This window comes from Notolepis coatsorum (assembly GCF_963971535.1).
Source record: "Notolepis coatsorum genome assembly, chromosome: 1".
NCBI classification, from domain to species: domain Eukaryota; kingdom Metazoa; phylum Chordata; class Actinopteri; order Aulopiformes; family Paralepididae; genus Notolepis; species Notolepis coatsorum.
In genome coordinates, this window is record NC_140165.1 from 96,264,157 (window position 1) to 96,277,491 (window position 13,335).

At 43.0% G+C, this 13,335-nt stretch overlaps 1 protein-coding gene across 1 annotated transcript in view; it reads left to right on the top strand.

The window, feature by feature from the left end:
• LOC311243585 (transmembrane protein 151B) overlaps positions 1–13,335 on the top strand; it is a gene marked incomplete at both ends in the record, with an annotated part of 80,344 nt that overhangs the window by 65,866 nt on the left and 1,143 nt on the right. Inside the window, 5 exon segments of the mRNA XM_084332867.1 lie at positions 691–1,038; positions 5,783–5,917; positions 11,980–12,119; positions 12,867–12,906; positions 12,965–12,971. Of these exon segments, the coding sequence (XP_084188993.1) occupies positions 691–1,038; positions 5,783–5,917; positions 11,980–12,119; positions 12,867–12,906; positions 12,965–12,971 (670 nt within the window).

Below are 13,335 nucleotides of genomic sequence, written 5' to 3' on the forward strand. Positions count from 1 at the left end.
ACAGGGCGACACAGTGGCTCGGTAGGTAGAGCAGTCGTCTGGTTATCCGGAGCGAAGTGTCCTTGAGCGAGACACTTAACCCCTAATTGCTCCTGATGAGCAGGTCGGCACCTCCGCCGTCGGTGTGTGAATGTGTGAGTGAATGGGTAACAATGTGAGGAACAAATTGTAAAGCACTTTGGATAAAAGCTGCTATATAAATGCAGCCATTTACCATTATTCCTCACTTCCCTCTTTCCTCCCTCATCCTATCGTCTCCCTGACCTCCCTCTCTCCCTCTCTGTCTCTATCCCGCTCTGCAGCAACGCTGTGACCACGTAAACAACCTCTCCCACTGGAAAGGGCTCTCCTAACCTCTCTTCTCTCCTGCCCCCCCTCTCCATCCTCCCCTCCATCCCTCTTGCTATTCCTCTCTCCTCCCGCCTCTCCATCCTCCCCTACATCCCGCTCGCTCCCCCCCCATCCTCCCCTCCACCCCTCTCGCTCTTCCTCTCTCCCCCCCGCCTCTCCATCCTCCCCTCCATCCCGCTCGCTCCCCCCCATCCTCCCCTCCACCCCTCCCTCTCCATCCTCCCCTCCACCCCTCTCGCCCCCCCCCCCCCCTCCGCCCCTCTCTCCCCCCCGCCTCTCCGTCCTCCCCTCCACCCCTCCCTCTCGCTCCCCCCTCCCCTCCCTCTCCCCCCCCCACAGCAGAGGCCGGTGCAGCAGTCCCTGGCCTCCTCCCTGTGCCGTGAGTCCCACTGGAAGTGCCTGCTGCTGACGCTGCTGATGTACGGCTGCTTCGCCACGCTGGCCTGGTGCGCTCTCTGCCGCGTCCCTGTGCTCGGCTCCTCCTCCGTGGCCCTCGGCAACCGCGTGGCCGACGACGACGCCACCTCGGTGGCCTACTACAACGACGTGCTGCACCTGGAGAGCCCCTGCTCCCGGGGCTACGTGTACATCCCCCTGGCCTTCCTGGCCATGCTGTACGTGGTGTACCTGGTGGAGTGCTGGCACTGCTTCTCCAAGACCGCCCTGTTGGCGCACGCAGAGTTCCAGGTGCGGACGTGTTCTCTCTCCCCCCGAGCGCAGACGGGGGGGTTATATCATGTGGGTTATATAAGGAAAAGGTTATGTAATTCTGCCTTCAGAAAGTGTTATAGGAAACATGTAGTTTCTGCCTTCAGGTATGAGTGTGGGATTAAAACAAAGCACAAATATAGATTACTTAAAAAAAACATATAAAATGATTATATCTCAGAGGTATATGGATGAGGAGGCTGTCCAGGGGCTAGTGCTCGGCGGGATTATCATTAGTATCATTACTGATATTTTCTTTTCGTAATATTTCTTTTCATAGTTTGGAAATTTGGGTTGTATGAAAAGGAGTTAATATGAGTTGCATAAGATAGAGTGTGAAGGGGGTAGGAATACATACGTTTACACTCCATCCTACTCCTTTTCAAACATTACTGTTTTGCTTGTTTGTTTTTTAATCTGTTTATTACTTTATTGTTTTATTAAAATGTTTTAATTAATTTCATTTGTTTTTAATTTATGTTTGAAATAAATAAACTCATTAATTCATTCAGGTATCATTACTTTACTCGTTTCATCTGTGTTTTTTGTTTGTTTGTTTTTTTAGGGCTGTCCAAACGAACATGTCAATTTCTTAGATAAAATAATTAATCCTATTAAAAATGTTGACCCTATCCGCCTCCCATAGATTTCATTCAAACCTTTATTTATTCTCGAAAACACATTGAGGTCACCCTCATTTTCAATGTCGTCGAGACATTTCACATTTCTTTTACAATATAATAATAACAATAATAATAATAATAATAAAAAAAAGATTTTTATCCACTTTTTCTCCCATTTTTTTTCTATATTTTCTCCCATCCCAATTTCGTATCATCCAATTCAACCCTCCCCTGTCACGAACGCTGTTTCTTGCCTCCCACAAGCCGGCTGCAATGTGGACTAAGTCATACATAGCACAAGTCCCCTCCGGTACTTGAGGTAACAGCAGTCGCATCTTTTCACCTGTGCAGCTCGATCTCTCAGTGGCGAGGAGTAACGCGTGGGAGGCTCACGCTGCCCCCGACACTTCCTGATTCTACTGCGCAGGCGCACCAACCGACCTGTAGGAGTCGCTGTCCACAACGCCCGATCCCCACCCATCAGTTTCCCACCCCCTAATACGGCCAATGTGTATTAGTATGAACGACCAGCTAAACTGAAAGCAATGTGGAGCGCTGGGCTCGAACAGGCGCTGGGCTCGAACAGGCTCGAACAGGCGAGCCCAGCGTCTCCGTCATTCGTGGCGAGCGCCTTGCCCACTACGCCACGTAGCCGCCCCCAATAATAATAAATATTTATAACTATCTATATAGCACTTTTCACACATTTCACACGGAGTCCAGAGTGCCCCACAGCAACTAGTATAAATGAACATAGGCATTAAAATCAGCACACAATTGACAGAATAAAAAAACAATGCAAAAATTGCAGACATAAGAATAGGTATAAAAGACAATAAAAGTAGTGCAACGTAAACGTGCAGACATAAGAATAAAGCACGCCATGACCGAAGGAAAAAACACAAACGCGCCACTCACACCGCCATGCACGGCGACGGGAATGCCACCCCCGCGGGCCGCCCAATCTCCCCCGGTCCCGGCCATTTGATGAATGAATTGAGTAATTAATGCTGGGAACCACATGCACATCACGACGCCGGTCACATGCGTCTTGCTCGTCCTCTGCTGAGTGTGTCGGGCTGGAGGAGCGTGTCGGGCTGGAGCTCTGTAAGCTCTGTCGCCAAGCCCCCCTGCTGTGTGTGGAGAGCAACGTCTCGTATTAGAAATGATGACAAAGAGGTATAATAACAATATTTCCGGGGCTCCAACCGAAGATAATCATTCAATATTATTTCACAAACCCTACATTTCCATGTCCCAAAAAAGTAGACGATGCAGTGTTACAGCTTTGCCTCGTAGGAGTCCAGGGCAGCCAGTTGATGTACCGTGAGCTTTTATTTTTGCGTCTTCTGATATATATATTGCATATTATTTTAATTAGACATAAAACATGTAGCCTATTATTATTATTATTATTATTATTATTATTATTATTATTATTATTATTATTATTATTATTATTTATTATTATTATTATTATTATTATTATTATTATTTATGATTATTATTATTATTATTATTATTATAATAATAATAATAATAATAATAATAATAATAATTATTATTATTATTATTATTATTATTATTATTATTATTATTATTATTATTATTATTATTATTATTATTATTATTATTATTATTATTATTATTATTGTTATTGTTATTATTATCATTATTATTATATCATGTGGTCAGCCTTTGAAGGGGACAAACTATATCCGTATCATCCAAGGCTTGTAAAACCATGATGACAAGTGAAGAACGGAGAAACCAGGTCCAAATTCTATAGAAATCCATAGTGCTTGAGAAAGGTTTTTGTAGGGCGGCTACGTGGTGCAGTGGGCAAGGCGCTCACCACGAATACTGGAGACGCTGGATTCGCCTGTTCGAGCCCAGCGCTCCACATTGCTTTCAGTTTAGTTGGTCGTTCATACTAATACACATTGGCCGTATTAGGGGGTGGGAAACTGATGGGTGGGGATCGGGCGTTGTGGACAGCGACTCCTACAGGTCGGTTGGTGCGCCTGCGCAGTAGAATCAGGAAGTGTGTCGGGGGCAGCGTGAGCCTCCCACGCGTTACTCCTCGCCACTGAGAGATCGAGCTGCGCAGGTGAAAAGATGCGACTGCTGTTACCTCGAGTATCGGAGGGGACTCGTGCTATGTATGACTTAGTCCACATTGCAGCCGGCTTGTGGGAGGCAAGAAACAGCGTTCGAGACAGGGGAGGGTTGAATTGGATGATACGAAATTGGGATGGGAGAAAAATAGAAAATGGGAGAAAAAGTGGATAAAAAAAAGAGAGGTTTTTGTAAACCGTGTACCGGAAAAATACAGGGTGAAAATCCAAAATGGCGATCCACTTCCATTCATTCTGACACTCGAGTCACAACAACGGACTTCTTCGTCAACTTTCACCACCTTCGCCCACTCTCACCCGCTCAGCTGTGGTCTCTTTCAGAGCGGACGCTCGTTAACTACAATGGTGATCAATCATTTTCGCCGTCAGCAGTGATTGGTTAGTTAGTTCTAGACGATTCACAACCGGAAGTGGTCATTTGACGGAGCAACCTGTCAAATGACGCTCGCCGGATATATCGTCATGTAACTCGAGACCCGAAGCACACAGCTGGTTGAGTGTGGTGGCGATCGAAAGTGTGCATTGGATGATCCTCGAATAATGCAGCCCTAACCTGGTAGCCGTGCGCAAAGTGCTGCGACGTGCACATGAGTGCAAAACGTACCTTATAAGACCCGTCGAACCTTAACAGGTTTTAACAACCGCAGCACCGGGCCCCCCCCCCCCCCCCCCCCCTCTGGAATGCAGTTTTGAATTCAAATAGGAACTAGTGTCAATTAAATTGCAAATGTATCATGAGAGGGCCAAGCAACATCTGTATCAGGGTACTGTATCCAAAACATAACATTTGAGCCCAGACAGGAACACGTTCCAAAGCATTACTGAGCAAAAGCTGACTTATTTAAAGGAGACATGCATTGCTATTCCTTGCACTATTTGGGCAACTTTACACAATTCCTGTGAGTCTATGGAACACATCTGTATGTTTTTTTTTTTTTATGCATTGTTTTATATTTCTAATCAAGTACTCAAAAGCATAATTTTTCAGCCTCAGGATTTCAGGCTGTTATTGGATGGGATCTGCCCATAAGCGCTTTGAGTGACAGTCACCCACACAGCGTGATACATACGAGAGAGAGCGAGAGAGAGAACGAGCAAACGAGAGAGAGACAGACAGAGAGAGGAGAGATGCGTGCCCGACACACACACAGTCAAGTTTGTGTGTAAATGCTCCGACGAGGGAGAGACGGCGCACACACATTTTTACACACACTCCTGCACGCGGTCCCGCCGTCCCTCTCTCTCTCTCCCTATCTATCTCTCTCTCTCCCTCTCTATCTCTCGCTCGCTCGCTCGTTCTCTGCTGTCTGTCGGACTCGGCACTCTGTTTGAGGAAGTAATCCACTCGCTCTGTTGAGCGAATTGTGGGCGGTGACTACAACCAGAGAGACAATCAGATCACAATCAGCTCAATCTGTGCCATATTCACATCAGCAAAACAGTCAAATCAGAACGGCTTAGTTGAGTGAGGGAAGATCTCGTGAACTCGAGACTAGACTGATGAGTCAATATGATAATTAACGACACAGACCACATTGATATAATCCCCCATTGCTAGGAAACAATGCTAAACACTGGAAAAGGCCATTTATAATGCATGGGACCTTTAACATATTATGACCGCTTAAAAGTATGGGAGACACCATAGATTTAAGACAATGGACCTCATTTCTTCTTAACTCCACTGATGAAGTTCCTGGCATTCCTGAAGGGTTTCTTCTCTGGGATTCATTCTCAGCTAAGAGCAGGATTTAAGAATGCGGAAAACCAGTCGTAGATAGGCTAGTTTGGCGTGCCCCGTGATCTTAAGGGTTTAATTTGTGAGAATTCATTGTTGAATGCGTTCACATCAATAGCAGTAATGTTAACAGATTGTAATGTGTGAGGAACAAAATTGTAAGGCGCTTTGGATAAAAGCTGTTATATAAATGCACCATTTAGCATTTCGATTGGTTGAAACAGGAAGTATACGAGCGCGTGCAGAGACTCCAGCAGGCCACACCCTGCATCTGGTGGAAGGCCATCAGCTACCACTACGTCCGGAGGACCAGACAGGTGACACGGTACCGCAATGGAGACGCCTACACCACCACACAGGTGAGGGGAACACACACACACAAGGATACACACTGTATGTTCTGATACACACACACACATGCACACACATGCACACACCACCCCACAGGTGAAGGGAACCACACTGTATGTGTTCTGATACACACACATGCATGCATACACACACACACACGCACTCCCGCATAAACGCACGCACACACACATACACACGCACGCATGCACGCATACACATTTGAATACTTTATTTGGTTCCACAAATTATATTGCATAAACAGGGAATCAAATATATCGGGGCCAAGCAGCACTGAACACTTAACTCATTGACTGCCAGCTATTAGACAGGGCCCGTCGTAGCAATGCCACGCTTTAAAAGATAGGAGTGTGTCACCTTGTTTAGAGCTATAACTATATTCTATATTCTATATTATAGCTATGTATCCAATGTCATTGTCAATTGACAGTATGACCTTCCGTTCAATATGCCATAAAGAAATATTTGTTTCATCAATACGTTCCCGTTTTATACCGTGGTGAATATGCAGTGATGGGCAGTAGCTAGCTACAAGTAGCGACGCTACATAGCTTAACTACAATTCTCAGTAGCGTGATGGTAGCGTCGCTACTTTTGAATCACGTAGCGGTGTCTGTAGCGCAGCTATTTATAGAACGAAGTAGTGACGTAGCGACGAGGAAACGCTACACCGCTACTGTCTATAAAGATTTGTGAGGAGAAAAAAAACTCCCCGTAGAAAAAACCCCACTATGATTGGTTGGTTGGTTTAGATATGAGTATGACGACTCACGATTGGGTATGGTTAGGCCAAAACATTACGGGTAGGCCAATCAGAGGCAGGATAGGGCGGGACTCCAAGTGCGCAAACCAGGAAGTGAAAATCAAAACACAGACGTACTGAATGAATGCAATTTAACGGATTACATGAACCAGTCCGCGCGAAATGGCAGAGGGATTCGATGGCATTGATGAAGATGATGATGTCAATAACAACAATGCCTCTCCATGGCCTTATCTGGGACACATTTATGACTGAGTTTGACTGAAAAAACGGCTAAAACATACTTCCCACACGTTCAGCACTAACTTGAGAACACATTCAGGTGAGCTGATGAAAATCAACTGTTCCCAAACAGCACACAAGTCAGTACACTTGTTGTCAACAGCTTTAACTAACAGATAGCTGCTATCATGATGATGTTTCACTGTAGGCAGAAAATGAACAATATTATGGGGGTGGAGAAAAGAAAAAAAGAGGGAAAAGATCACTTAGAGCAGTGGTTCTCAACCTGTGGGACAGGACCCCCAGGGGGGGTCCCCACATGATTTTGGGGCCATGGAATGGTTTGTGAGTTACATATTTAAATACATTTGGTCATTTAGCTGACACTTTCATTCAAAGCAACTTACAAATTGTGTACAACAAGTCAGCAGGAGTGGTACATATCTAGCAGCCAAGGATAAGTAGTATTATTTGTCAGTGTCAAGCTTGAGTGTTATACTCTGAGTACATACTGTAGTAGTATAGACATATTAGCATAGTTGGTAGTAGTATATACATGGTAGCATAATACTAGTAAAATGAAGTAAAACAGTTACAATTCAGATATTGAAGAAGTGTGTTTTTGGTTGATAAAGTGGGCAGGTTTCAGAAGATGCAGAGTTTAGGGATAAATAATACATAAAGATAGAATAGAAAAGAAAAAGACCATTACTGCATCAAAAGTAATAAACAAACTATACTATAAAAACTGATAAAACCAAATGGTCTCTTTCTTTTCTTTTGTAGAGGCTGCACCCAGCTAAACTTGCCTTCCTGGATTTTGTACATAATACAAGTTCATGTTAAAAGGATGACACAAAAAGCCAGACCGAGGGCTTGTTTCAGTTTTATAATAAACAATCAAACTGAGAATTGTTTGGTGGAAACTTGATCACGAAGTAAAAGAAAAAAAGAAAAAAGTAGTGCCGATGTAGCTAGCTATTTTTGCCATGTTCTTGTAGTGTAGCTTGCTACATTTATCTGGGGATAGCTTCCATTGTAGTTGAGCTATATTTAATCGAGAGTAACTTGTAGTGTAGCTTGCTACATTTTCCAAGTAGCTTGCCCATCACTGTGAATATGTTATAATATGAGTGTTATATCGGAATGATCTGGGATAATTCCTGCAAAGCTATTTATAAGGCGCTAAGCTAATAACGTTAAATCCATTGGCGTTTCGGTCCTACACAAGCTAGAGTTAAAAATCCAAATGCTTATGATCGGTATTATCTTCCACCATGAATGCATGAAAGGGGGGGGGGGGGGGGGGGCGGGGGAAGTCATTTCTGATGATTGATTACCAGTAACGGCATTAGTATTGAATGCTATAAACGCTGATCAGCTGGATCGGTATGAAAACATTGCACAATCAAGCCAGAATTTACGTCAGATAGTCCTTACCTTTGATCGGGAGTATTCCAAAAATAATATTCCAATTGTTTGATCGCCATCTGGTACATCCAATGTCGATTAGGGCCACGGCATAATCAATCACAGCATATGCATCGGATGTCCCGTAGACGTTTGGATGTGACCGATTGAACCTCTAGCCTTGCCGTCTAGTGAAAATCTGCACCCGGCGACCTTACAGTGTAACACAAGGGTCTGGAACAGGGTTTACTGCAGCTCGATACCGCCACCTAGGAGAATCTGGCCGGTACTGCACCCTTGGCGTCGCAGTAGGGCTTCTAACGGCAACATACGGGTCCTTCGCATTAAATAGGATAAAAATCGAGAGAAAAAAAGAAAAATGAACCAAACACGTAATATTACGTGGTCTGGCACCCAACGGTTGTCGGGCAAACACGTAATATTACGTGGTTGGCTTCCATTGAATTAAGGGTACTCATAGTGTAACGGTTGTGATTTTGTCACCTTTTTTACTTCGATGCCCCGAGGGAGTTTCGAACCCAGACCGCTATACCAAGAGGTGAATTCACTTCTTGGCAACGTGTCTATGTGTCTTTTAAGGGAGAGAGTGAGTTTAACTCGTAGTACCACTACTCGCCACAGTCACTTCACAACACTTGAGTCCATCGTGACTGTGCCTCGGGTTACCATCTGTTACAATAGCGCCTCATTCTCCACGCGGCTAAGCTGCCAATAATAGCTGAGACAGAGCAATATTTGGCTATTTGTTTGGCTTTTTCTTTTAGACATTGCAGCAATTATCAGACTGCTCATGGTGCATTTGTATACATGGCCAAGACTTCCGAATATAAGTACACTATATCTACACCTGTACCCAAGGCCGGCCATCACATTGAGCAGTGGTTGGTATTTTATATACTTATCCCGGAAAGCCTGGTCCATGTACAGGTCAAAGGCACAGCCTAGTTCTATGACACACATACTGTACACACACACACACACACACACACACACACACACACACACACACACACACACACACACACACACACACACACACACACACACACACACACACACACACACACACACACACACACACGCACACACACACACAGGCTCTCTTCCTCTCTCTCCCTCTTTCTTACTCACTCTCTCCCTTTCTTTCTCTCTCTCCCACCCTCTTTTACTCTCTCTCTCTTTCTCCCCCTCTCTCTCTCCCTCTTCCTCTCGTACTCTATACAGTGCAAAGTTACATGGAAAGATAATGCATAGCTAAATACAGTTATGTTGTCTGTGAACTTTAAACAGGTGAGGGGAATACATACATAATACACTCACACACACACACACACACACACACACACACACACACACACACACACACACACACATGCGCACACACACGCACAGACATACACACACACAGTATATTTCAGTACACTTCAAAAGCCATACAGTGGTGATTACCAAGGAAAAGGGGCTGTCTTAAATACTTCAAAGCTTCGTTCGATGGGCACGGGATTCGAACCGGAAAATAAAATTTGAATATATATAAAAAAAAATATTACAAAATAAAATTGTATCCCCCCTCCCACCTGCAAATGGTGGATTACAATATTTCATGAAAGCAAAGTGTTTCCTTTGTCTAAGATTTAAAAAGGTTTGAACTTTACAGCACTGACAATTCTCTATAGTATTTTTTATAGTGTCCCGAACCCATAGAAGGTTGCAACATAATTATGTAATGTAATGTTGTTGGCTGTGTAACGGAGAGCAGCCGCCCAGGCAGCGCAGCTCCCGACTCATTATTCATTTAATTAATTAATCCAATCCACTTTATTTATAGAGCACATTTAAAAACAACAAAGTTGACCAAAGTGCTGTACAAGTCCCACAACATAAGATAAAAAAATAATTGCACAACGACCTATCAGATATCCCAAATGGGAAAAGCAGGGCATACATACATTGGGAGATATCTTCAACGAACGGGGTTTCTGTAGCTATCATGAAATTCATAACAAATTTAACCTCACCAGCTCCACTTATTATTTCTATATACAGTTATTAGCAACTTTGAAGGCTCATGGATTCCCATTAAAGATACCACTTGAGCACCACAGATATCACAAATTCTTCTATGAAAGGGAGACATCGAGAGGCTTCGTATCTGACTTTTATCATCACTTACTAACGTCTTCGTATGGAATCCTCCCCCTAGACTCAGTCTGGAGGAGGGATATACCAGACTTGGAAGTAGATTTTGATTGGCAAGAAGTCTGGGCAAACGTTCGACTAGCGTCACGCAACCCGGATCATCAACAGATTAATCTTAATTTTATTCATAGGATTTACCTGACTCCTATAATATTGAACCGAATGGGGCTTAAACAAGACTCTCTATGCTCCTTGTGTCTAAGGGGTGATATCGGTACATTTATACATATGTACTGGGAATGCCCCCCTGTTAAGATATTCTGGGAAGAAGTAACCACGCAATTATCAGAATTTTTTTCTGACCATACCTGTACTGCCTTCTGTATTGTTGTTGAATGATGTTTCTCAGTTAGCAGCCTCTATACAGCTAAAGAGACTCATTTTGTCCGGTCTTACGGCTGCTAAAAAGCTGATAGCATCACGCTGGATTCAACCGGATAAAATGTGCCTGAAGGTATGGGTTCTTACCTATCTCGATGTGATTTATCTAGAGATATCTACAGCAAGAATTTTAGGTGTCAATGAAGCCAGCATTGCAATCTGGTTAGAAGTGGTGGAGAGAATAAAGGTTAGCATATGAATTGTAATCCTTGGTTAGAAACGAAATAATGGATGGATTATCCAAGGGGGGTCCTGAGGGGGGGGGTGGAGAAGAACGAGCAAGAGCATATGTATGTATTGTATTGTATTGCAAGTATTATGTATATATCTCGTAAACTACATTTATATTGATTCAAATACTGGAATGTATAATCCTGTGATTTATTGTGGATATTCACTGTTAATGCTTGTGTGTCTAGTTTTATGTCATGTCAAAAAAATAATAATAAAATGTGTTCACAAAAAAGATAAAAAATAATAATAATAATAATAAATTATATATATATATTTTTTTTTCTTTGTTTTATCTCGAAGCTTCGAATTAAAATCGAATCTCGGCCCCGAAGCTTCAATGGCCAAAAAAAGCTTCGAAGGTCAGCCCTACAGCATAGCTGTATGAGTTCTAGGGCCGCTCCTCTTGTCGAACAAGATTTAGTTTGTTGATTTTTGTGCTTTTTTTCCATAATGCAGAGATATTTTCTGAAGGCATTATAAGAATTTCTCTTCTAAGCATCGGATATAAAGAGTTGTACAGTCGACAAAATCTTCTTTAGAAAATGACAGCCCTAATGATTTCGCTCTCTCTCTCTCTTTTTCTCTCTCTCTATCTCTCTCCCCCCCCCCTCTCTCTCCCTCTCTATCTCTCTCCCCCCTCTCTCTCTCCCCCCCTCTCTCTCTCCCTCCCTATCTCTCTCTCTCCCTCCCCCCTCTCTCTCTCCCTCCCCCCTCTCTCTCTCTCTCTCCCCCCCCCCTCTCTCTCTCCCCCCTCTCTCTATCTCTCTCCCCCCCCCTCTCTATCTCTCCCCCCCCCCCCCTCTCTCCCCCCCCCCCCCCCAGGTGTACCATGAGAGAGTGAACACTCACGCCTCCAGCTCTGAGTTTGACTACGCCCGCTACGGCGTGAAAGACGTCTCCAAGGAGCTGTTGAACCTGCAGCTGCACCCGGCCGTCCGGCTCCGCTTCACCAAGTGCTTCAGGTGAGAGCGGTCCACCACCCGGTAACCACAAGCTTGCCGGTTTGATCCCTGGAACTGAAGGAATGCTGTATATATAGAGAGTTATATAGACTTATATATAGAGATCCATCTCTCCCTGGATGATTGCTAGTATATAAAACTCACTAATGGATTATTATATGATTATCATCATTAGCCATTTTTAGCCGTTGATTAGGAATTGGTGACATTTGTGAAGATGCAATCATCGGTTATTTTGAAACACTGAGTGATGAATGTCCTTTGAAAACTTATTGCAATAATGGATTTGTGTCATCATTTTGTAATTAAAACACTTAATATGCAGTCAGGGTTCCACATTGCAACCCTTTTAGGTAATGTTAGTCAAGGTGGGAAATGAACACCAGCCGTAACGTCTGTTCATTTTGTCAAGTAAACCATCAGTTTATTTTTCATTCTAAAATAAAATTTGTCAGGTAGAATAATGAATGTGTCTACTGGCCTGTTAGTACTAGCTCTTACAAAATAAATCCATGCTTTAAAACACGAGGATGCAGCACACATGCAACATGAGTGGATAGGCATGTATTTTTCTTACAGATCAGGGGAGTTTTCCTTCATCATTTCCTTGAGGTTTTTAATGAAAAGTTCCAAACCAACTCAAATCCCCCCTCTAATATAACATGTTTTAGATCTAAGGTGCTTTCATGAAAAGACAATTCAACTAGTTTATATAACAGTAATATCTGTTCCATTGTTCTCCTGTAGTTTCTCCAGTGCGCGTGCAGAAGCCGCCTACCTCACACAGGTAAGCTATGTGATTCCATTCTAGCATGGCTAATGCTCTTTCTTATTCTACCTGACAGATTGTTTGTAACCCTATTCTGTTTGATTCCACCCTTTGTCTATATAATAATAATAATAATAATAATAATAATAATAATAATAATAATAATAATAATAATAATAATAATAATAATAATAATAATAATAATAACAATAACTGTATTTGTATAGCACCTTTCATACAAGAATTGCAGCTCCAAGTGCTTCACAGCAGAAAAAGACAGGCACAAAATGAGCACATAAAGTGCAAACATATAAAATCTTTTTTTCACATTAGGATCACTAACATCAAAATAGGCCACCTTGTTTATGGTTTGATTCTATGGCAGTTTTAAAATAGACAATAATAAAAAAAAAAGAGTAGAATAGAATAGACAGAGTAAAATGATGC